At 44.4% G+C, this 26,385-nt stretch overlaps 1 protein-coding gene across 1 annotated transcript in view; it reads left to right on the top strand.

Annotated features, from left to right (window-relative positions):
* The window catches only part of LOC115585348 (plexin-B1-like), a 46,694-nt gene that overhangs the window by 12,198 nt on the left and 8,111 nt on the right, over positions 1-26,385 (top strand). Inside the window, 19 exon segments of the mRNA XM_030423657.1 lie at positions 354-523; positions 613-764; positions 1,167-1,272; positions 2,594-2,730; positions 4,405-4,581; positions 4,669-4,834; positions 5,017-5,148; positions 6,209-6,304; positions 16,855-17,016; positions 17,212-17,363; positions 20,910-21,010; positions 21,261-21,478; positions 21,586-21,764; positions 22,294-22,360; positions 22,472-22,618; positions 22,912-22,992; positions 23,073-23,151; positions 23,231-23,334; positions 23,429-23,516. Coding sequence (XP_030279517.1) covers positions 354-523; positions 613-764; positions 1,167-1,272; positions 2,594-2,730; positions 4,405-4,581; positions 4,669-4,834; positions 5,017-5,148; positions 6,209-6,304; positions 16,855-17,016; positions 17,212-17,363; positions 20,910-21,010; positions 21,261-21,478; positions 21,586-21,764; positions 22,294-22,360; positions 22,472-22,618; positions 22,912-22,992; positions 23,073-23,151; positions 23,231-23,334; positions 23,429-23,516 — 2,514 coding nt within the window.

The following is a 26,385-nucleotide window of genomic DNA, read 5'->3' as shown; positions in this document are numbered from 1 at the left end:
CGCGATTTCTGCCGCCCAGGCCTGACGTTATGTTCATTATCTTGCTGATCTATGCCACACGATGTCGCCATTTTCTTTCTTTCTTTCTTTCTTTCTTTCTTCTTTTTCGGGAGCACAAAGAATCTTGGGATATGTGAGGCTGCAAAGGATTGTAGCCATGCGTCCTCCAAAAAGAGGAAAAAGAAGGAGCATGTGGAGGAGCCTCCACTGTGACATAATTGGCCTTCAAATGCTCCTTCGAAGAATGCAGACCCTGAACTTGGACACAGCCTGTGTGTGTGTGTGTGTGTGTGTGTGTGTGTGTGTGCGTGTGTGTGTTTCATTGGCTCATATTCGTCTCCTGTGTTATTCAGTGCAGCTGTACGACTGCTCAGCTGGCCAATCAGATTGCTCCCAGTGTAGGGCGGTGCCTGAGGAGTACGGCTGTGTGTGGTGTCCAGGAAGCCCCGCCCCCAGTTGTGTTTACAACCAGTCCTGTAGCAGCGTACCTGCAGACTCCTGCCCTCCTCCTCAGATCACACAGGTGAGTCTAATGAGTCTTGTTCGTGACTGAGGACACGTTCAGCCTGTCTATCTGACTACCTGTCACTCTGACTACCTGTCTGTCTGCAGGTGTTACCTGTTTCTGGTCCTCTGGAGGGCGGAGTCCTGGTGACGATCTCAGGTTCTAATCTGGGCATGAGGTACCAGGATGTGGTGGGCAGAGTCACAGTGGCAGGTGTTCTGTGTCTGCCCCAACCTGAAGGATACCAAATCTCCACCAGGTAACACACACAGTGGCGGTTCTAGACCAGTTTTAATAGGGGGGCCAGGGTGGGGCCGGCTTTTTTGTTAGGGGGCACATACAGCCCGGAAAAAAGGATAAATCCCTCATTCAGACAAAACAGTGTTTACAATTTCACCAATTTTGATTGGGTAGTAAACTGCTGAGACACTTTATTTCTGCCTTTCCCGTCAGAACAAAATCATTGCAAGAAATCTGTCATTGTATTATTAATGCAGACTCCCTGTCAGGGGGCCACAGGGGGGTCCAGACTCAGAGTCACGGGGGCACTGGCCCCTGTTGCCCCCCCCAGAACCACCCCTGAACACACACACACACACGCACACACACACACACACACACACATGCACACTCACCTCAGTTAACCTGTGTGTGTTTGTAGGGTTGTGTGTGAGCTGCAGCCCAGTGGGAAGCAGAGGGAGGGGCCTGTACTGGTTACCATGGGAACAGCTCCTCCTGGAAGGTCAACACAGATCTTCACCTATCAGGTGAGAGTGATGTCATGTGTACATCCTGTCCACACCAATCACAGCATCACGTTTCCATCGCACCTTGTTTTATTTTATGATGTTTGATTTTATTCTGAATCATCTCAGATTGTTTTTATTTGATAAATATTGTTTGACACATGGAGCTCTGAACCGCCTCAGTCTGAGTCCACATCAGTCTGAGTCCACATCAGTCTGAGTCCACATCAGTCTGAGCCCACATCAGTCTGACTCCACATCAGTCTGACTCCACATCAGTCTGAGTCCACATCAGTCTGACTCCACATCAGTCTGAGTCCACATCAGTCTGAGCCCACATCAGTCTGAGCCCACATCAGTCTGACTCCACATCAGTCTGACTCCACATCAGTCTGAGTCCACATCAGTCTGACTCCACATCAGTCTGAGTCCACATCAGTCTGAGTCCACATCAGTCTGAGTCCACATCAGTCTGAGCCCACATCAGTCTGAGTCCACATCAGTCTGAGCCCACATCAGTCTGAGCCCACATCAGTCTGAGTCCACATCAGTCTGAGCCCACATCAGTCTGAGCCCACATCAGTCTGAGTCCACATCAGTCTGAGTCCACATCAGTCTGAGTCCACATCAGTCTGAGTCCACATCAGTCTGAGCCCACATCAGTCTGAGCCCACATCAGTCTGAGTCCACATCAGTCTGAGTCCACATCAGTCTGAGCCCACATCAGTCTGAGTCCACATCAGTCTGAGTCCACATCAGTCTGAGTCCACATCAGTCTGAGCCCACATCAGTCTGAGCCCACATCAGTCTGAGCCCACATCAGTCTGAGTCCACATCAGTCTGAGTCCACATCAGTCTGAGCCCACATCAGTCTGAGCCCACATCAGTCTGAGCCCACATCAGTCTGAGCCCACATCAGTCCACCTGTTGGTCTCACCCTCACTGGTGAACCAGAACACTGGTTTCCAGTAGAGCAGCATGTCATCAGACTGGAGGAACGGTCTCTGTCGCAGTTCTCAATGGTGGTCCAGTCTCACGCAACCATCAGAACCGGCACCCACCGACAACACATTGGACTCTCAAGGACTGAAAGACTACCCGGTCCTCCAGGGGACACAGTCTCTGGACCACATCTGGCAAGTCTGACACACAGTTTCTGTAGTGGTTCTGGGTCTGCCTCCATCAGTCCTCCAGCTCTCCTCTAGCACAGAGGTGGTGTTCATGTCCTCGGAGTCAGTTCAGGTTCAGGAGGAGGAGTGAGACAGGTCATCACATCACAACATCACACTGTCTTTACATCACATATTTAAAAGTATGTGTGTGTGTGTGTGCTGCTGTTCAGGACCCTCAGGTTCTGGATCTGGTTCCTGATAAAGGTCCGGTCTCTGGAGGAACCCGACTGACCATCAGAGGACGACAGCTGCTGACGGGACAGAGGTCCGACCTGAGTGCCTTCCTGGGTCCCCGGCCCTGCTACATGTGAGTGCTAAGAGACTAAAGAGTCTGTTTGTACAAATCAAAGTACTGCAGTAGTACTGCATTATACAATATTCAGTGTATTAGAGTACTTTGAGTACTACTTTTTCAATTCAAAATACTTTATTTGTCCCCGAGGGGCAATTACAGGGAGGGGGTGCAGGGTTGGATGGGAGTGTAGGAGCTGCAGCCCGGCTGCAGAGCCGGCGTCCTGAGATGAGCCACTGACACACTGGGAACAGAACTATGAGGGGTTCTGAAGGATCCTGAGCTGTCCTCAGTGTTTGCTGTTGCACATGGTGGAAAGTGCTCCGACCAGCAGTCCAGTGATTTTAGAGCAGACTTTGCTCTGCAGGTGTTTCCTGTTTTACAGGCTCGTGGAGTGAAACAGCAGGTGATGGAGAAAGTGATGACGCTCTCTGTGAAGGAGAAATAAAATGTCTGTAGAAGGTTCTGATTTACCCCAAAAGTGCTGAGCTTCCTCAGGAGATACTGCCGCTGCTGGCATCTCCTGAGGATCTCCTCAGTGTTGGAGGCAGGTTTAAACGTGCTGTGGCCAGGTGTTTGTACTCCTCCCCTGGATTGTGCTGAAGGCAGCTGCAGCCAGCTCCCTCTGCTCGCTGGGAAAAGGTCACCACCATCTCTTTGGTCTTCTCCGTGTTTAACTCTGATAATATATCACAGCACTGCACAAACTCCTGCAGCACTGAGCTGTGGTGATGTGAGGGCTCAGAGCAGGGACAGGAGACTTTAGCAGATGACAGTCTGGATGGGTGGACCTGCAGTCATCAGTGCAGAGGTGAGAGGCACAGCCCTGAGGGAGCCTGTAGAGGTGTCCGAGAGGCCGGAGAGGGTGTTACTGACCAGCACCCTCTGTGACCTGTTGATCAGGAGGTCTGTAATCCACAGGATCAGCTGGTGGTCCAGGTGGAGGTGGGTGGAATGTTTCTCTGCTAGGATGTGTGGCTGTAAGGCCTTAATGCAGAGGAGAAGTCTGCAAACAGCAGTCTGCAGTCTGCCTGCACAGTGCGGGAGCTGGAGAGGGTCCATCAATGGGTCAGTTACCGTGATGATGTGTCTCTTTATGACCCATAGCCTTCATCACTGAAAGGGTGCGAGCAATAGGCCTGAGGTCGTTCAGAGTCGTTCAGAGCTCTTCCTGGCGACGGGGAGCGCTGTGGAGTGTTTCCTAAGCTGGGGAACTGTGCTGCTGTCCATGGATCGCTGAAACAGGAGCTGAAACACCAGCTGCTCTGAACAGCACCGCAGGAGACGGCCACTGATGTTGTCTGGGCCAGTTGCTGTGTTGTCCTTCGTCCTCCTGAGGACTCCCACCACCTCCTCTATGTTGAAGGAGAGTGCAGCTGCTGCAGGTTTGAGGGAGGAGATGATGATTCTAGCCGGGTGGTGTTGTCTGTCTCCAATCTTGAAAAGAAGGAGTTGAGGTGGTTGGGGAGGGATGCTGGGCTGCTGCCAGCCACCCACTGCAGTATTCAGTAGTCAGTGTACTTGGAGTTCTTTGAGACTCTTTGGCTGCCTCAATCAAAGATAATCTGAATGACTCATATTTTCTCCTACTTGTTTCCTCATCTCCTTGTCTCCACCTACTTGTTTCCTTGTGTCCTCCTGTTGTCTCCTTGTCTCCTGTCCTTGTCTCCTCGTCTCCTGTCCTCTCAGCATGGAGGAGGTCACTGACAGCCAGTTGGTGTGTCAGACTGGTTCCAGTAATCAGACTGGTGGAGTCGCAGTTCGGGTTCTGTTTGGGAAGGCGGAGAGAACTGTTCCTGGCGTTACCTTTCATTACCTCGACGACCCCGTCATCACCGACGCCAAACCTGCAGAGAGCTTCTACGCGTAAGAACCTGATCAACGATTGCCAGTAATCAATCTGCTCATCCGTCGAAGCCATGTCCTAATAAGGTGATGACTTCCTGTGTTCAGAGGGGGGCGTGTCATCACGGTGACGGGCAGGAACCTCGATGTTGTGCAACAGCCAATCATAGCAGTGTGGGTGGAGCCTCTGGAGGTACAGCGGGTGAAACGCAGAAGACGATTGGCTCTGCTCACCGCCAAGCAGCAGCTGGTCTTCAACAGCACCATGACAACGGTGAGGTCAACAGGCCAATCAGAGAGGAGATAGAGTTAGAAGTGTCAAAGTAGGGTCAAAGTGATTCTGTCTCTGAGCTTTTGATTTGAAAAGTTCAACTCATTTTAATTTATCACTTCCTGCCCCCTTGTGTCCCTCTCTCTCTCTACACCCGTCTGTCTCTCCACCTGTCTTTCTCTCAGGTTGTGGAGCGCTGTGCTGTCCTGTCGTCCTCTCAGATGACCTGTCCAACCCCCACAGTGACACCAGAGGTCAAAGTGAAGGGAGTCTGGTTCCAACTGGACAACGTCAGAGTCCACTTTGAGAGGATCAAGGTACCGGTCTGCCTGTCTGTCTGCCTGTCTGTCTGTCTGCCTGTCTGTCTGCCTGCCTGCCTGCCTGCCTGCCTGTCTGCCTGCCTGCCTGCCTGCCTGCCTGCCTGCTTGCCTGCCTGTCTGCCTGCCTGTCTGCCTGCCTGTCTGCCTGCCTGCCTGCCTGCTTGCCTGTCTGCCTGCCTGCCTGCCTGCCTGCCTGCCTGTCTGTCTGCCTGTCTGTCTGCCTGTCTGTCTGCTTGCCTGTCTGCCTGCCTGCCTGCCTGCCTGCCTGTCTGTCTGCCTGTCTGTCTGCCTGTCTGTCTGCTTGCCTGTCTGCCTGCCTGCCTGCCTGCCTGCCTGTCTGTCTGCCTGTCTGTCTGCCTGCCTGCCTGCCTGTCTGCTTGCCTGCCTGCCTGCCTGCCTGTCTGCCTGTCTGTCTGCCTGCTTGCCTGTCTGCCTGCCTGCCTGCCTGCCTGCCTGCCTGTCTGTCTGCCTGTCTGTCTGCCTGTCTGTCTGCCTGCTTGCCTGTCTGCCTGCCTGCCTGCCTGCCTGCCTGCCTGCCTGCCTGTCTGTCTGTCTTCCTGCCTGTCTGTCTTCCTGCCTGCCTGTCTGCCTGCCTGCCTGTCTGCCTGCCTGTCTGCCTGTCTGTCTGCCTGCCTGCCTGCCTGTCTGCCTGCCTGTCTGCCTGTCTGCCTGCCTGTCTGTCTGCCTGCCTGTCTGCCTGCCTGCCTGCCTGCCTGTCTGCCTGCCTGTCTGTCTGCCTGTCTGCCTGTCTGCCTGCCTGCCTGCCTGCCTGCCTGCCTGTCTGTCTGCCTGCCTGTCTGCCTGCCTGTCTGCCTGTCTGTCTGCCTGCCTGCCTGCCTGCCTGCCTGTCTGCCTGTCTGCCTGCCTGTCTGCCTGCCTGCCTGTCTGTCTGCCTGCCTGCCTGCCTGCCTGCCTGCCTGCCTGCCTGTCTGCCTGCCTGTAATATTCGGGGGATGCTGCAGAGTGTGAACTGTGTCTCTTGCTGATTGAGTGAATATTCAGTGGGACTGATCAATACCTGTCTGTCTACCTGTCTGTCTTCTTGTCTGTTTCTCAGGGTAAAAGCTTCACGTATTATTCCAACCCCGAGTTTTTCCCTCTGAATCGAGACGGTCCGTACCGCTTCAAACCAGGAGGAGTGATCGCTGTGGAGGTAAACGTGGTGACACGGACTTCATGTCCTCTGACAGTCAAACGTCTCTTCATCAACAGATCTTTGCTTCGTTAACGTTGGCAACTTCAAATGATATTATAAGTTAAACAACAAACAGCACTTTTGAGTTATTCAACAATAAACAACCAAAGATAGAAATGCAGTTTGTTACAAAGTTTGTTCAAACCTTCTTCTCAGCAAATCAGTAACAGATTCTGAGAAGGAAAATGATCCACACTGACGACACGATCAGAAACAAAAACACATGTTCATGATACACATTTCTTTTCTTTTTTGTTGGAACAGCAGTTTATATAGAAGGTCAAATATGTATACAAAGCCATTTTAAACTCTTCTTCTTCATAAAAAAAGCAATATAAAAATAATAAAAGTGTAAAACAAGCTAAAACAGGGACCTTTCACTAGATACCAGCCTCCAGCAGGGTCTTTCATACCGCCACGAAATCTGGCTGTAAAGGTTTTACATATTAAATCCATTTAGTCCAGAATGTAGTGAAGACTTCTTTCTTTCTTTTAAAGATTTTTTCTGGCATAGACACCTTTATTAAGCAGTAGACAGATAGGAAATATGGGAGAGAGAGGGGGGACGTGACATGCAGCAAAGGACCTCCAGCCGGAATCGAACCAGCCTGAAGACTTCTTTCTGAAGGCGAAAGGAGAAAGTAATCCTATATCAGTCCATTCCTGTATTGTGGGCAGTTCAGGAAGTAACCCGCGCTGGTTATAGCTTTTTGCAGGGTGATAACAAAATAACATACATATATTTATCGGCCACTGTGTCAGAAGATCAACACTTCCTAGGAATAATATGGTAAATTCCAAGAGTAGGTCAGTTTTATAGTTGGTGTTTTTTGAAGTGGGGTCATATAAAGTACATATCTATAGTGGATCTGTTTCCTACCGTAGTCACTGATCAGCGCAGCCTCAGTTTGGAGCAGCAGAGAGCCGCTCCAGCCCAGACGCTCAGCTTTGTACTGCAGTGAACGGGTCCAGAGAAAAAGAGAAATTAACCTCCTAAAACAAGGCTCACCTTAAAACATCTATATCAGTTCAAGTGTACGTTGTATAGAGAGAATTCACAGCGCTTTACATCGCCGTCAGACCGGCCTTTCTTTTGGCACTACATTTTCTCAACCGTAGAACCTCCGTATCCCTCCGCACTAGCGTAACTGGGCCTCGCGCTGTATTTCGCCGCTGGCAGATCAGCTGTTTGGGTCAGAGTCACAGCGTCACAGCGTCACAGCGTGTTTTCAGTTGTTTTTTCAGCTTTCTTGCCCGAAGTTTTGTTGATTTTGGACTCAGTTCATAATATTTTTGCTTTGAACACCATCTTTTTCTCAATTTCCTGAGAGTATAATATTTTCAATTAATTTCTAATTTTATCATTATGGTTGTGCCTCAAGATCTTTTAATTCTTTGTTGAGGTATTTTAGTCTTGTTTGTTTTCAGTTCTTTTCTTTAGAGAAAAGATATCATTTTCCCTGATTACTGCTTCAGGGTGGGTCAGGGTTAGTGTAGCTGAGTCCACCTCTGCAGTGTCGTTGTCCTTCAGACACAGTTTTATTTCATTTCTCATTTGAGTGTTAAATTGCAGATTATTCAGGATACTGTTTAGACTCTACTGTGTTCTTGCTGGATTATCGTCAAAGGAGATAGGGCCTGATCTGATAAATCAGTATTACCAATATCACAGCTAGGCATTCTATGACGGTCTCTCTTAAAAACAGTATGTGTTATGAGGAGGCGAGTAAAAAGTATAGTCATGGTCTGACAGATGAAAATCTCTCCATAGATCTATCTACCTCACCCTACCCCAATCCTGTCATTAGGAGATTAGTTCTCTTATGTAATGATTTATTGATTGAAGTTTTGGATGAGTTGAGTTGTTCCTGTAGCTTCTACCATTAAATAAAACTTTTTTTTTTTCCCACAATATTTGTATTTTAGTTTTAGTTTTTAACACATTGACATACATTCATATATCTTCCTTCAACATTCATACTGTCAGATCAACGTTTACTTCGATAGACTCAGAACAGGAACGCTCCTCCTGATAAAAGGGTAGTTTGTGTAGTTATGTTAAAAAAAACTCTTCTATCTGTTTTCCTATATTATTCACAAATTCTTCATCTTGCAACCATTTGTGCTGAAAGTGCCATCTAGCTGGTTCTTTTGTCAATTTTTGTCCACATGTACTCTGACATCATGATATTGTCACAGAAGCTGTCAAGAATTTTGTCTTTGATCGTCTGCATTCGGGCCGTACAAAGTTTCCTGATAATAGAGAGCCCTGGAGGATTAAATGCCTTCCAAACACAGATGGACAGAGTACTCCACCCCAGTACTTGAGTAAGAGTACAAATACTACTGGTCAAAATTTACTCCATTACAAGTAAAGTAGCTCAGTCGACATGTTACTCGAGTAAGAGTAAAAAAGTACTTGCTTTTAAATGTACTTTAAGTAAAGTAAGAGTAAGAGTAAATTTCTTATTTTTCACATCAATGAATTACTATAATTTTTTCTAAATGAATTTAAGGAGCTTTTAACTCTTGTTTCTGAGAATGAACTCTTTGAAACCACCTGCACTGATGTGCTTGCTTTTAGAACCACAATGTTACATAAAGCCTGCAGAAACACCTATAAAAACAGATACAATGATGGGGATCACAGGAGGACAGCACAGTGATGTTGATAGGTTTTCAATGTAGTGAGTCCCGGGACACACAGGTGGTGAGTCGAGTGGGTCCCTGGGAAATTCAATGGGTCCCGACTCCCCAGTTAAAAAAATGTATTTCTTTCTTATATTATTCTCCTTCTTAAATTGTACTGAGTGTTAAACTCCTTTGATGGTGGTATGATATGGTTATAATAAACGGATATATTCATGTATGTTCAAAATGTATCTGAAATTAAACAAATAAAATTCCAAATCTGAAAAGTTTATTGCAAAGCAACTGTCACAGTGGCATTAACACATGACAGGGTGATGATAAATGACACTTAAATATTAAATCTGTGTCTATAATAACCACACCCTGACATGTCAATGTGACATCTGTCTTGATTCGTTTAATTATAATATTTATAATAGAAGCCTACTGCAACTGTACTTTTTGTTTACCATTAAATGTTATTTTATACATTATCATATTCTATAATGTTCTTTCATGGACTATGTCACTTCACTGCTAACAGAAAAGAAAGCTGCTCACTGCCAGTTGCAGCTTCTTATCTTGATCTGCAGTCTTTGTTCATTTTTTGTCATGATTGTTATTATTAGTACTTAGATTATCAAAAATCACAGTTACATGTCAGGATGTGGTTATTATAGACAGATTCAATATTTAACTGTCATATGTCATCACAGTAACAGCGTTACATACATTAGCAGCTGTAAACACATAAACACATTATAAACACATCATGTGGTTTGGTGTCGACCTGTATACTGAACGTATCGGCAGTAATCAACGTTTATGATCATCAGAGAACGTTACAGACATTGTTTTTGGTTCTCTCCGTTTCCAGAGAATTCACAGAGAAGCTGGAGAAGTTTGTGACATTTTCAACCCGGATTATTGTGAGGAGGGAATTAAACGCCTGTCCCAAATAAACGGCCGGTCTGTTAAGTGGTTGAGACAAATAAATCTAACTTGGCAAGAGAGGCGGGACTTAGGGCAGAACAGCCAATCATCAGCCGGTCAGTCCCAAAGCCGGTGTCATGTTTGAAGCAGCAACAGGAGAGGGAGGAGAGAGGAGGCAGCTGCAGCGAGAGCAGACTAAGGCAGGAACACACCAGCCCAACCGTTGGACGTCTGAAGCGTTTGGAGAGACTCGGACGAGGTCGGGAACAAATATGTTTGGTGTGTTCAGGTGCGTCGGAAGCTTTCGGAGCCGCGCGGACGTTGTCGGATCCGACTGAGCATGCGAAGTCTGAGGAGGAGGGCCGTCGGACGTCTGAGCCTTTGGATCCTCTGATTGGTTGTGTGCCAGCTGAATGGCCGTTCTGATTGGCGGTGTGCTAGCGAATCAGCGCGGTGTGTGGGAGGGGCAGAATGCTGTGTGCGCTTTGTTTTTCTATGCACTCCGTTCCGTCATTCCCCGTTTTCATGTTTTGCAGTAGTGGCACCAGACTAGTTGTTACGTCCGTTCAGGACGAATTAATTTGTGTAAGTCTGGTAATGCCTCGCTGCATGTTTAGTATGCAGCTGTTTTTATCGGAAATAGTTAAGTTTCGTTTTGATCGAAAGTAAAGAGAGTTGCGTGCATAAGGTTCTCGTTTATACCTCACAACACAAGCGCCACCCGCTTATTGCATCTCGCGCAAGCGCAGAACGTACACGCTACTGTGGAGCAGGCAGCACGTCGAAGCGGTGTGTTCAATGCAACTTTTGTGCCGAACGGGTCAGACAAGAGGCAACAGAGTGGTGGGATAAGGCAGCTGGACGTCTGGGCGGCGTTTGTGCAAAACTGCAGAAAAAGTGTGGGTGTTGAACCCTCTCACCGGGAAAAGTGTGGGTGTTAAAACACACACATCCCCCACGGGTGCGACACCCCTGGTTGAAATGAAATCAGCAGTGACGGGTTAGTTGTTTTGGTAGCGGCTAAATTAGCTTGTCGCGATACTTTGTACAGGGGATCACGTCTGCGCCGAGTAGATGCGCAGAGGGTTGAAACAGCGCTTGTCCGGTCTGCTAACAACAAGGTTCCTTTTGCCAGTTGTAACCACTGTGATTAAACACGAGTTGTTTAATGTTCACAATGTATCGTTTTTCATGGGAAAATGAGGTGCGTCCCCAGGACGCCTGGATAGTGAGTTTAATGCGTCAGGGACGCAGGACGCGTACCTAGCAACATCACTGCAGCAGATGTTGCAGATGCAGATGTTTATTAACAATCATTAAAACTGTAACCAAATGAACCTGCACCGTCCAACTAACTCTCTATCATTTAGCTAAGTTTGGAACTGGAACCCCCTCAGAGACCAATGTTGTCCTCAGACCACTGGCTGAGAATTATGGAGGACCAAACCTGACATAAGTATAAATAAATAAATAAATAAATCCATAAATGCATAAATAAATACATGAATAAATGCTTAAATGCATAAATAAATACATAAATAAATAAATAAATAAATGCTGAAATAAATGTATAAATAAATAAATGCATAAATAAATGAATAAATATATAAATGCTGAAATAAATGTATAAATAAATAAATAAAAGTATAAATAAAAGAATAAATGCTTTTTATTTATTTATACATTTCTGTTCACCTACATTTATTTATTTCTGTATTTCTTTTCACCTACATTTATTTATTTCTGTATTTCTGTATTTCTGTTCACCTACATTTATTTATTTCTGTATTTCTGTGTTCCTAACCTCAGTCAAGAGCATGATTGGTTACAGGAGTGTGCTCGATGAGGGTCTACTACTTCTGCCTTACTAGCGGCGCTGATTCCTGTACACTGCACTGGATGGTTGCTGGCTACCAGCAAGCCCGCTCAGCTAACTGTTAGCTGCAGTTGTTGACATTTGTTCATGTAGCTATGGTTTAGTTATGAATTTGACTGGCGTTCATTTTAACTTGCGAGGGTCCCAGGTGTGCTGGTGGTGTGGTTTGAGAATCCCGTCTGGAGAGAGAGGGGTCCTCAGCCATGTTCGCTAACCAGGAAAAACATTCTGCTCATCGCTCCAAGTCATGTATATGTGTATTCTAGACGAGCGCTACAGAGCACAAATCGTCCAAAAGTGCATGTTGTCGGTCTCATATCTTTGTCGTGAATGTCTGTACTCTCAAATAACTCATGGGTGGAACAGGCTGAGGCATTTGTTCACGCCGAGCGGCTCGAGAGCGGCGTGGAGACCCCTGTTAGCTCTTATGTTAGCTGTTAGCTGCTCGCTGTAGCGCAGCGTCCAGGCTACCTTGTGACACCGGTTACCATCGGGCATTTTTCATTCCACACTGTTCAAATGGTCGCTTAAAGCCATCATTCCGAGCCGCATACATCGTTATTAAGCTGAAGCTAAGTCGGTGTGAAAAGTGTACACTGTCATACAGCCTGCTGGTCAAACAGTCTGCAGAGTACGCTGACATCCAGCCCGAGCTCAGCGTGACGTCAATCAGCTGTGGCAAATCGTGAGACGTCCAGATCAACCTGTGATACAAACACCAGTAGCGACAATGGTTCATAGGAAAGCCCAGACATGTATCTCACTCTCGGTGGTAACATGTGTCAACATTTAACCTGGACGCTACGCTCTTAGCGCTACAGCGAGCAGCTAAAAGCTAACTAGCAGCTAACTGCTAACAGCGGTGTCCACGCCGCTCTCGAGCCGTTCGGCGTGAACAAATGCTTAATACTGTTCCACACATGAGTTGTTTAAGAGTACAGAGATTCACGACAAAGATATGAGACCGACAACATGCACTTTTGGACGATTTGTGCTCTGTAGCGCTCGTCTAGCAGTGGTTTGCAAGTCGCAGCCCCGGCTTCTCCATGTGGATAGAAGTGTTCAAGCCACGTCCAAACGAATACACGTATACATGACTTGGAGCGATGAGCAGAATGTTTTTCCTGGTTAGCGGACATGGCTCTCCAGACAGGATTCTCAAACCACCACCAGCACATCTGGGACCCTCGCAAGTTAAAATGAACGCCAGTTAACCTGTCACACTGGTCGAGGCCATTAAGCTAACTGGAGCTGTTTACAACGTTACAGAGAGCGAGGCTTGAGATCAGGAATCGTTTGCTTTTGTCTGGCTCTCCGATTTGACCAATCATGCTCTTGACTGAGGTTAGGACCTCCTACCTCCTCATTTACATATGGACACAGAAATACAGAAATAAATATATGTAGGTGAACAGAAATACAGAAATAAATAAATGTAGGTGAACAGAAATACAGAAATAAATAAATGTAGGTGAACATAAATGTATAAATAAATAAAAAGCATTTATTATTTTATTTATACTTTTATTTATTTATTTATACATTTATTTCAGCATTTATTTATTTATTCATTTATTTATGCATGTATTTATTTATGCATGTATTTATTTATACATTTATTTCAGCATTTATTTATTTATTTCTGTATTTATTTATGCATTTATGCATTTATTTATTTATTTATACTTATGTCAGGTTTGGTCCTCCATAGAGAATCACTGCTTTACAAAAAACTACATCTGATGCAGCCATTGTCGCAGTTTTGTGTCGACAAACGCAGTCTCTCTGGTAGATCCCAGTGGAGAGCGTGCACTGTGATAGGTTTCCTTCTTTGACAAACACAGCTTGTGTCCAATAGTATTTTAGAAAAAAAAAAAGAGCAGACCTGAAAGTAACGAGTACTTTTCAGCCTTCCTAGAAATTAACTCGAGTAAAAGTAAAAATATTTGTCTTGGAAATGTATTCAAGTAAGAGTAAGAGTACCAAAGAAATCTAATACTCAAGTAAAGTACAAATCCTCTGGATATGTACTTAAGTACAGTACTCAAGTAAATGTACTCCGTTACTGTCCACCACTGTGCCTCTGTGACAACGTGCAATGAACTCTGTCAGTTCCGAGCTCTCTGTCAGCAGGAAGATCGCATCAGTTTGTCCACAAAACCAACCATGTCGCTGCCTTCTTTACCTTCAGGCAGGCATGGACTGGCCATCTGGCATGCGGGCAATGCCTGGTGGGCCGACGCACATGTATGGGCCGGGCTTTCATAATTTAATCCAAAAGTTTTATAATAAATCTTTTTTATCAACCGCGATGGCCCATTGGTTTATGTTCTTGAAGTACATTGGACTAATCCAATCTCACTCAGCCCTCCTTTTTTTTTTTCTAAGTGCACAATTTAGAGGGGGCGGCCCATTGGTCCGTCTTCAATATAAACAGTGAACTGAGCCAATCAGGATATAGTATGAAGGCGGCCCCGCCCCTCCCTGCGCGTCTCCTGTAACTTCTGCTAGTTTCAAAGTGTTGAGCGCGAGGACTGACAACATGGAGCAACCAAAGAGAAAGAGATTGTGTGCCGAGAAGTTGCGTGCTAACAGAAGAATCTCACTGTAGATGCTGCAGAATGTACTAAAATCCCAGACATGTTGGCTGGAGGGGCTGCTGTAGCCTCCACGTCCTCTGAGACAGCAATGATCCAGTAACAGCAGGTTGAAGGTGAAGACAGCAGCAGCGGGCAGGAGAGGAGCAGCCAGAGATGATGCTGACTGACAGGGACAGTGTAGTACAGCCGGTGAGCAGGTAGTAACGTTAATACAGGGACTGTGAGGTGATGGAGGGAACGTTAGCTCTATTACATGAAGAGCTCACAAACCCGACCGGACCCGACCGGACCCGCGGGCTCTGGCCGACAGACAATTCATGCGGGTGTGCAGCGCTGTTTCGGGTTCGGACTGTAATTTTCAGGCCCGTTGAGAACTCTAATTACATGATAATGATGAGCAATGGCGATTGATTAGTATCGATATTAACTGGCTTTGCATACTTCTCAGAATGTGGCAGCCACGGCACTTTATTCTGATAAACAGCAAACGGTCAATGCTGAGAAGTGTCGGATGAGCATTAAGTGTCTATTTCAAGCTCCATCATAGCATTTTAGATATTTAGGTTAAAGGTGTGTTGAAAGGCTGCATAGTCGTTTGAATGTGTAGCAACCCTCTATGCTGTGGTTAAACATGTTTTAAAAAAACAGATTTTAAAACTGCTAAATGATAGTAAAAGCTTTGCAATTTAAGCATTACTAAAGTAAGTGTAAAAAAAAAGTATAAAAGTATTATTAGCAAAAGGTTTGCCCACATAGAACAAGAGTAGATCTGTCAAATGCTTTTAAGACAAGTTGCTTTGCATGAGCTCATACAGCAGCCCTGTTTTTAGCCTGATATAACAATTTTATAGCTTTTTAAAGGAGGGAGCACCTTTTAACCTGAAGAATTAGAATTGAGCTGCTATATCAGGGAAATTCAGAAAATACATATTAGAGATGATTTCAATAAAAAGGATAAAATAATCAGTTGAACTACACAGAGCAGACAAAAGTGGTAGAGTTAACAATAGATGCTAAACTTCTGAGATCTGGGATGCCGATGATACATTATGCTTGAAATAGAATATAGCTTTACTCAACTATGTGTTGAGTAAATGTACTTATTTGCTTTCCACAATGGTTATTTGATAGACTTCTAAAGTAATAATAAACTGTAGATTTCTAATAAGCCTAAAGCAAAAAGTTATGTTTTTTTTTCCGGTTGTGCTCTGCTAATTATGAGGGGCCGGTCTAAGCCAAAAATGCCAGGGCCGATTTTTTGTCCCAGTCCAGCCCTGCCCTGCCTTCAGGTATTCCATAAATAAATATATCAATTATCCCTCCACTCACAACCCTCATGGTCTCTCAGCTCAGCTTCAAGGTTAGCTTGGTGCTGTTTAGCTGATTAATTAGCATTGTTGCTGCTTGAAGTAAGTTCTCCGTTTCATCAGTTTTCCCTTTTGTCTCGTCTGTCATTTGCTCTCTTCAGTTCGTGTTTTTTTTTTTTTCTTTATTATCGTTATTAATTTTTTACAAACATATTCCAACTAATGATAATACTATAAAGGAAAAAAAAGTAAAATAATAATAAATAAAAATAAATAAAAAAGGAGAAAAAAGGGAAAAAAACCAAACAAGACACAAACAGACAAACAAATAGCACACTTCCAGTCCCTTCCAATAAAAAAAAAAAAAAATGGACTCAGACACTATAACTACAAACTTCATAAACAAATTCAAAAGAAATATTAAGAGAACAAAAAGATGTACATCACAACGACATCAAATAATTTTCCAATGGAGCCCAAATTTCAACATAACCCGCATCATTATTTTCCAAACTAAAGGCTACTTTCTCTAGACTCACTGCCTCCATGGCCTCGGTGACCCACTCCCTCTCAGGTGGAGTTTTTGTACAGATCCAGTTATTGATGATCACTTTTTTTGTGATCATGCATAAAGAGAGGAACACTTTCTTGTCCTTTGGTGGAACTAAAATTATGTAGATCTCCTAATATACATGACTCTGGTGTTAGTGGAATAGTTATATTAATGTGGTTCATAGCGTGTTTTGTTATACCAAACCAAATTTCTTTTATTTTATGGCAATCCCAAAGTATCTTCAGTTTGTGTTTAATGTCCGAGAGTTGCTCCCTGCTGTTCCTTCTGAACTCCTGAAGTTCATTTAAAATACTTTGCAAGCAGGTTGCAGGTCCATCGTCGCCATGTGCGTATGGATCCGAAGAGCTGCTTCAGCTGTTTTGGCTCATTTCGGGAGTAATTTCTACTGTGTTGTTTGTTGTCCCACTTCTGGTGGTAACCCTTCTCCATATTTTAACAAGATTCACCAGTTTTACAGAAATACGCTTTTCTGGTGTTACTTTGACAAAACTGTTGGCGAGCTCTGAAGTTAGGCTGTCATCTTCTGTGGAGCGGAACCAGAAGCCACAGTCAAACATCTCTGCGTGTGTTTCCATGGCAACCACCAGGGTCAGGACCTGACCAGAGCCATCTCCAGACAGGAAGTGACGGCTCGGCTCGGGGATCAGGAGTGTGAGGTGAAAACTCTGGACAACACTCACCTGTACTGTGAACCTCCAGAGATCCAACCAATGAGTGTGGACGACAGCAACGAGCTGCCCAGCCTCAAGGTACACGGAGAGAGTACAAGTACTGCGAACAGCTGGAGGGACTTCTGCATTAGGAAGAACAATAAACACAACTTCAGTTAAACTTCATGCTCAAATGAAACTGCAGAAGAAAATGTTCTTCAGTTAAAAACTGGCTGAGCTGTCTAACCCATCCTGCCTGTCTGCTGTCTGTCTGTCTGTCTGTCTCTCTCTCAGGTGCTCATGGGAAACCTGCAGGTGGACCTGGGCTTGGTTCAGTACGACAGTGACTCTCTGCTGCCTCCCGTCCCATTGGCTGCTCAGATCGGTTTGGGGGCCGGAGCTGCTGTCATCATCCTGTCAGTGCTAGTCATCATCCTCATGTACAGGTACCTGTCTGTCCGACTCCACCTGTCTGTCTGACTTTAACCTTTTCTTTTTTTTACCCCTTCAGTCTGTCAGATCTGTACAGAGTTCAGTTAAAAAAAAAATAGAGCTAACATCCTGAACAGAGTGGAGAAACTACAGTGCTTCTGTCAAACTGTTCTACTGAAGTTAGCATGCTAACAGCTAGCCTCCTGACAGCCCTCTGTATCTCAGAGGTGACAGTCTGACAGTCTGAAGTTTAAAAGCAGCCAGTTCACTACTGAATTTAATAAGTCAACAAAATAAACTCATAAATGTGAAGAAATGAAATATTCTGACTAGGGCCGGGACTCGATTAAAAAAATTAATCGAATTAATCAGAGGCTTTGTAATTAATTGATTGAAATTAATCGCATTTTAATCGCATATAAATATTTGACCTGACAACAGTGAGAAGTAATTTTTTTCACATGGATTTTAGTATACCATTGAATAATGACTGAATACAGAAGCTTAAGCAACAAAACATTGTTTGGGTTTTTTTTTTCAAGACCAACAGACCAGTGCAATTTTTGCCATAAAGTGTAGTAATAGCTTATTTAGGAATACATTTCAGAGGTTCAGGTAGCCTATAGGTAGCTAGACCTTCTGTAAACTATAACACTTTGTTTTTTAAGTAAAACACAATACTTTCAAGTACATTCAGAACATTGGAAACCCTGACTATCTTCAGAGGCCATAACAGACTTTACCAACAGCTGATCTAAACAAATCAATTTCAGTCCAACTCTCTGTAAATAACCTTGGCCAAAACAATAAACAGTTCAACATAAAGTGCCAGTTGCAACAACAACGTAATAAATAGCTGCTTAGCATTTAGGTGATATCTGAGGCTTGATATGCTGCGGTGATACGCAAACTCCTTCTTGCATAATTTGCACACATCCGTGCTCTTATCTACGCTGCCATCCGTCCGCTGTTTAAAACAACATTTCCCTTCCACGGGGCCAACCAGAGCGGTCTCATCTGCTTCTTCCTTCATTGTTGTTGTCTGAAGTCATGAACGCAGTGTTGGGCAAGCTACTCGAAAAAAGTAGTGAGCTAAGCTACAAGTTACTCTACATTAAATGAAGCTTCACTACACCAAAGCTACTCCCCAGAGAAATGTAGCAAGCTAAGCTACAGCAAAATGGCAAAAGTAGCTTAACTACATCAAAGCTATTTTTTTTTATATTGGAACAACTTCATTCCAAGTCAAAGCTATCTCAGTGATCAATAAAATTATCAATCAGACAGATAAGCAGGCAAAAATGTTACGTTCAACTGTTTATTAAACAATAATTTGTGCTTTCACTATTTTGTATATTTTATTATTCAACTATCAATGCACACTTAATTCTAACATCCATGGACAGACATTCACCTGCTACCACAGCAATATCCACCTGACTGACACTAATGGACAGTGTCCTACACTGTAGCATATTAACATAATTAAACAGCAAATAGTATATTATAGCTGTAGTTTTCGTTAAGGTTCTCTAGTCTTCTAGTTTCAGCTTTATAATTTATATTTGATATTTGAGTTAGTATATTTAGTTATTGTATATAACTCAGCCTTTTATTGTATTTGTTTCTTTTACCTACCTCATTGTTTTTGGATTTTGATTTATGTCAAGTGGCTGTAACACTTTAATTTCCCTTTGAGATTAATAAAGTACTCTATCCATCAACCAGTGTCTCATATAACTGGCAGTTTCAAAAGTGGTATTTTTATTAGGCCCACTCTGTAGTAGCAGCTATATCTACATACATGTTAAGCTAATCATTTTGACTAATCACCATACTTTGGTTTAGTAGAAATTGCATTTTTGCTGTATCCTGTGCTGGTTAAAAATGACAAAAGTAACAATTCAGAGTAATGTTTCTCTGTTACTGTATTTGTTTATTATTCAAGTTTGTCTTTTGCATCCCTCGGGATCAACTCGTCTCCGTCCTCCTCACCCTCCGCCATCTTTCCATCAAGTAACGTAACTCACTCAAGCTAACCTGTCTGTATTTCTGTGCAGCAGACACGTTGTATGCAAGGATTAGTCCGTGGTGTCACCGTCATACGGAAGTGCTTCTGTCGGCTCCACATACACGGCCATGTGTGGCGGTGGCGTCACCGACTTATCCTTTCATTTCAGACCGCAGCAGAAAGCTCCGCTGCGCTGAACTTCAGAGGTGTTCATAAAATGTAGCTTGTGTGGACGCTACCGCGCTACTTGGTCAATAAAAGAGCTAAGCTACTGAAAAGCTATTTCATTCAGAAAGTAGCGACGCTCCCACCACGCTACTGAGAAATGTAGTTAAACTAGTAACGCCGCTACTTGTGGCGACGTTACTGCCCAACACTGCATGAACGTTTGTTGGTGCTCCAGTATAATAAGTACCCCTGAAACTCATTCAGTGAGAAACGTTCCGCGGTGCAAAAATTAGTGCGATTAAAATGCGTTAATTTTTTTAACGCGTTATTTTTTGTGTAATTAATTAATCGTAATTAACGCGTTAAAGTCCCGGCCCTAATTCTGACTCCTATTTTCATTATAAACAGAAAAATCCAACCGTCCACCGTCTGAACTCAAGTTTGTGTCTCTGACTGAACTCAGATCAGTTTAATCTGCTCGTTAACTCATCGTCAGACTCACTTCATTCAGACTGAACACAAACTGAGTCAGAGTCACCAGAACAGTTCTGGTTTGTCTCCACCGTCTCCTCTGGTTCGGTCCAAATCAAACCTGAGTTCACAGTAACATGAAGATATTCTGTCTCTACATGCTGATGATGTCCGACTCTCTCTCTCTGTCCTCTCCTGATGTGTCTTCTGTCCCCGGAGTCACAGTCCTGTCTGAGCGGCTGTAAATCACCTCTGTAGTGTAAATCACCTCTGTAGGGTAAATCACCTCTGTAGTGTAAATCACCTCTGTAGAGTAAATCACCTCTGTGGTGTAAATCACCTCTGTAGTATAAATCACCTCTGTAGTATAAATCACCTGTGTAGTGTAAATCACCTCTGTAGTGTAAATCACCTCTGTAGTGTAAATCACCTCTGTAGAGTAAATCACCTCTGTAGTGTAAATCACCTCTGTAGTATAAATCACCTCTGTAGAGTAAATCACCTCTGTAGAGTAAATCGCCTCTGTAGTATAAATCACCTCTGTAGTGTAAATCACCTCTGTAGTATAAATCACCTCTGTAGAGTAAATCACCTCTGTAGAGTAAATCACCTCTGTAGTGTAAATCACCTCTGTAGTGTAAATCACCTCTGTAGTGAGTCCTCTGTCCTCACACTGACCTCCGTCTTTCTCAGAGTTCAGTCCCAGTCTAACACAGTTACGCTGTCACTTACTGGAGCTTTTCTCAAATTCTGTCCATTTCTTACAACTTTTCTCTTTTGTTTGTCGACTGTATTTATCGTTTATATTCACTTTATATTCAGTATAAGTACAAGTGTCAATATTGTGAAGAATCTTTGACCCTATTTATTGAATTATTGATCATCAGTTGTGTTTGTTGTGTTTGTGTAGGAGGAAAAGTAAACAGGCTCTCAGAGATTATAAGAAGGTTTTGCTGCAGCTGGAAACTCTAGAGATCAACGTGGGAGACCAGTGTCGCAAAGAGTTCACTGGTACACACACACACACACACGCACGCACTCTGACACACACACACTCTGACACACACACAAACAAACACACAGTGTTTATTGACATCAGGAGGACCAAGACCGTCTCAAGTTTGGTCCGTCTCACATTGAGATGCCGGTCTGGTCATCAGGAGTAAATCAGGGTTCAGTTCTTGCATGTGGACCCGTCAGTATGTGGACTGCAGGGGTTCAGGATCCAGAAACTAACATGCGCTTCTTTTGGTGTGTGCAGACCTGATGACAGAGATGATGGACCTGAGCAGTGATGTTGGAGGACCAGGACTCCCCCTGCTGGACTACAGGACATATGCAGAAAGAGTTTTCTTTCCCGGCCAGCAGGTGGCGCCGCTAAGCCGCCAGCTGGACCTGCCGGAGTCCAGGAGGCAGACTGTGGAACAGGGTCTCCAACAGCTCAACAACCTGCTGAACAACAGACTCTTCCTCACCAGGGTGTGTCAGAGGGGCGGCAGGATGGGGGGTCATGTGATGTCACCTGGTGTGAGATCAGGAAACACCTGAACCTGCAGGTGACACTCTGTTCTGTCTCTGTGTCTCAGTTCATCCACACTCTGGAGGCCCAGCAGGGCTTCTCTCAGAGAGACCGGGGTTATGTAGCCAGTCTGCTCACCATGGCTCTGCACGACAAGCTGGAGTACTTCACCGAGGTGATGAAGAGTCTCCTGCAGGACCTGGTCCAACAGTACGGCGCCAAGAACCCCAAACTGATGCTGCGCCGGTACGGCACACACACTCAGACATATAAACACACACACACACACATAGACACACTTACAGGTGAACCTCTGAGCGAAGTCAGCACTCAGCAGATACTTTGGTTCTGGTTCTGGTTCTCTGTCTCCTCTCTGTAACGTTACGTTCATGAGGTAAAGTCCAGTTCCCCTCCAGCTCCAGTCAGCAGTCAACAGAGCAGAACCTGGAGGTCCGCTCCGGATCAATCCCACAAGTTACAAAGTCATCTCTGAGCTCTGCTCCTGCCAGTGAACGGCTTCGGATCAGAACCTGATGAGCCTCTAGGTGTTTACTCCTCCAGAGGTTCTGGATCAGCAGCTGAGACCACGACACTCAGAAAAGCTCCGCGACAAGTTCAATGTTTTCAGCTCGTGTGAATTCCACCTCATCTGAACGTCCAGCTCAAATCGACACAAAGTTGTTGTTGTGTTGACTTGACTTTGAGTCGGATGAGTTCAGACACTGATCGCTCGCCAACCTTGAGCAAGTTACTGACTTGTCTGTCTGTTTTTCAGGACAGAGACAGTTGTAGAGAAGATGTTGACTAACTGGATGTCAATCTGCCTCTATTCCTTCCTCAAGGTAACTGTCTGTCTGTCTGTCTGTCTGTCTGTCTGTGTGTCTGTAGACAGTCTAACCTGTGTCTGCCATCTCACCCTCACCTGTCTGTCTGTCTGTCTGTCTGCGGTTCAGGAGGTGGCGGGTGAGCCTCTCTACATGCTCTACAGAGCCATTAAGTATCAGGTGGATAAAGGACCGGTGGACGCCGTGACGGGAAAAGCCAAACGGACGCTGAACGACAGCCACCTGCTGCGCGAGGACATCGACTACTGCGCTGTGGTAACCATGGCAACACATACATCAACAATAACACACCTGGACAATAGAAGTTTCCAACAGGTGTTCTGAAAACTGACAGACAGTGGAGGAGGTGGAGACAAAGAGCTCCACGTTGCGTTCAAGTCCTGACCTCCCTGTACCTGTCTGTCTCTCTCTGTACCTGTCTGTCTCTCTCTCTCTCTCTGTCTCTCTCTGTACCTGTCTGTCTCTCTCTCTCTCTCTCTGTACCTGTCTGTCTCTCTCTGTCTCTCTCTGTACCTGTCTGTCTCTCTCTGTACCTGTCTGTCTCTCAGACTCTGACAGTGTTGGTGAAGAATGGAGTTGAAGTTCAGCCTTGTCCTGTCAAAGTGCTCGACACCGACACTATCACACAGGTAGGTAATGTCTGACTGTCTGTCTGTCTGCCTGCCTGTCTGTCTGTCTGCCTGCCTCTCACCTGTCTGTCTGTGTGCAGGTGAAGGATAAGATCCTGGATCAGGTGTACAGAGGAGCTCCGTTCTCTCAGAGACCAGCAGCAGACAGTCTGGACCTCGGTACGCACACACACCTGTCTCACCTGTGAGTTTTGATTGACAGCTCATTCTGACCTGTGTCTCCTGGTTTGATTGACAGAGTGGCGTTCGGGTCAGGCAGGTCACCTGACCCTGTCAGATGATGATGTCACAGCAGTGGTGCAAGGTCGCTGGAAACGAATCAACACTCTGCAGCACTATAAGGTAACAAGAACCGACCAATCACAGCCCGTCTTGAGTTCCTCTTCTTCTGCAGGTCTTTTCATCGTCACCTTCATCTCAAACTGTCCTCTCTTAGGTTCCGGACGGCGCTACCGTCGCACTGATTCCTCGTTCGCAGAGTTCAAGCGGAGTTGGTGTCAACCAGGTGTTCCAGACTGGAGAGAGTAAGAACTCAATTCATCCAGAACACACACAACATGTGGCACATCCACAAACAGAACCTTAGAACAGGAGGAATATCAAAGTCATCTGAAACCTAGAACCCACGTGAAAACATAGCACATAGAACCTGGATCAAACCATCTAGAACACAGTTAACACAGGACAAGCGCAACAGCTAGAACCCCTGGAACACTGAGAAAATGTGGAAGACAAAGAGAAACATCTAGAACACAGAGAACCCGGAACCAAGTCAAAGAATACCATAGCACTTGTAATTAACAACACAGAGAACAATTTAGAACATATAGAACCCAGAACCAACACCACAAGGAACATATTCAACCCAGAAAAGACTCATAACTAACCGTCTAGAACACGAGTGTCAAACTCATTTTCAGCCCACATCAACATTATAGTTGTAACTGTGAGGCTGTCAGTGTAACCACTCCTGAACACTGTAACAAACAACTGCCTCTGCATTTCATTATTAATAATATATTCAAGTGAACAAATATTGAACAGGCATTTATTGATCTGTTATTAAAACTAATCCCTTTAAGCAGGGCCAGATTAACACTTCACTGTACCCTGGTCAACAATATTTAAGGGCCCCATGATCACGAGCCCAGGATCACCATAATCTGGCAAAATACAGAATAAATTACAGTAATATACAGTAAATATACTCAATACTTCAATAACCAACTGTCATCAAGTGCATTTTGATGTACAGATGTGCAAATGCTCATAGAACTACAAATGCACCTCTATGTTCTCTTGTCAAGACCGCTCACTCACATATGATGTTATGAAAACAAAACACATCCGCATCAGTATAATCTGGCAAAATTGACCCACTGCATCGAGAGGGCAGGAAGTGTCCTCCGTTTTCACAAAATGATAAACAAGAAACAACTTTCAAAGCATCCAGTATTTATTTAACAAAACCTTCTCCCATCACAAATGTATTGAACTGATAGAGCCATCACAGAGGAAGTCCACAGACAAGACACAAACAAAAATCCATAATCTCCTAGAATCAAGAAGCATTTTGGTCCTCAGCTCATTTTAAACAGAAACCACCCTGTCACCTCAGAATTCAACAGGACAATCAAGTTATAGTGCAAAATAAACATTTTGGAATCTGCCTGTTTTCTCTCAACAACAATAAAGAATTTACAGGATTTTCATGGAGCCACCACAATGACAAAATAAACAAAATGCAGTATCATCAGCTCCTAAACTCATTTTGAACTTATTTCAAAACAGAAAACAACCAATCACATCACACTTCAACAAGACAGGCAAGGGTTAAACATTTTAGTGCAAGATAAACATTTGGAAATCTGTCAGTTTATTTCAATTAGACAAGACAAAAAGAAATGCTAAATAATCAGTAATAATCAAAATACACTATTTTAATCCTAAATAATGGCGAAGTGCATGTTTAAATTTGAAATGCTTGATTTCATTTGGCAAACACATCTTACACTGGCATTTTTCTGGACTTTGAATGTGCAAACTGGTGTACAATATCTTCAAAATCAAGGGCACTAACAAGTTCTGTTCGATGGCCAAGAGAGAAAGTGCAGAGAGCCGTGTCTGTGACATTGTGATCCTCAGCTCATTTTTAACTCGTTTCAAAACAGAAAACGACCTCTCACCCTCGCAGTTAGACACAGGCAAGGTTAAAAACAGTCTTAGTGCAACATAAACATTTGGAAATCTCGGTCCCACAACATAGTTTTGGCTAAGGTATCTCTGATTACCTCGTAATTTTCATTGAGAGCTTTTGTGGAGTCTGCTCTGCAACTCCATCGAGTGGTGCTGAGGAATTTTAGAGTGTATTTAATGTTCGCTGTTATGGAAAACTGTATTCCAGCGATGTGTAGATGCGCTGCAAAATGTATACAGGGACTGCAACAGTTCAAAAAAAGAGTTAACCTCCTCACAGCAATTATCAATGCAGTTAACACCTACGAGGTTCAGAGAATGGGCAGCTCACAGTGTATAATGAATTAGTGGGTTTTGTTTTTTCAAGCGTGCCTGGAGCCCGCTGTTTCAATCACACATTCAGCTAGGCTGCCACCTGTGTGGCTGTGGATGGGCTCAAACCCAATGAATCTTTCCACTGCTCTGCCATCTGCACTGACACAAGCAAAAGCAAATGTGAGCTGATCTAGTGTGCTAAATCTGGTGTTGAATCGATGATTACAGAGAAATATTTAGCGTGTCTGATTTCCTCTGCTATCACGTGCTTAGTTGTGCCATCTAACTAGTATATCATCATTTGCATATCAATTTAGTATTTTTCAGTGGCAATAGATTTGTGAATCTCCATCTTTTGCTGTGGATCTTTTTGAGAGTGTTTTTCTGCACCATTTTGTGTCACACAATTCACAACTGGTGTGTGTCTTCCAGTAGATGGCACTTATGCAATATTGATAGACGCTGTTATACTAAACAGAAGAAGAAGAAGAAGAAGAAGAAGAAGAAGAAGACCACAGGTCACAGTCACAGGCAGCCAGGGGCAGAGATTATGTGCAGCGCATAGACCGTATAAGTGCAAGGCAATGGCTCCGGCGGACAGTTTCACATATAAGTGAGATATAACCAGATATTTTGCTTGTGCTCTCACTGCCCTGGGCCCTTTAGAGGTCGTAGGCCCCTGGGTCCCAGTTGCACATACGGTTAATCTGGCATGGCCTTTAAGAAACCCACATTACTCCATCTATCAAAGATCAAACTTTTCAAGACAAATATGATCACACTCAAGTTATTACATCAACTTTGGTACAACAAATAATTCTGAGCTGCCTGAACATGTGGGAGCTGCAGACATCCAACTAATGAGAGATAAAGACAGTGAAC

Source organism: Sparus aurata, chromosome 7 (assembly GCF_900880675.1).
Source record: "Sparus aurata chromosome 7, fSpaAur1.1, whole genome shotgun sequence".
In the NCBI taxonomy this organism is placed as follows: domain Eukaryota; kingdom Metazoa; phylum Chordata; class Actinopteri; order Spariformes; family Sparidae; genus Sparus; species Sparus aurata.
The sequence above is the reverse complement of the archived record's forward strand: the minus strand, read 5'-3'. Positions and strand labels throughout refer to the sequence as shown.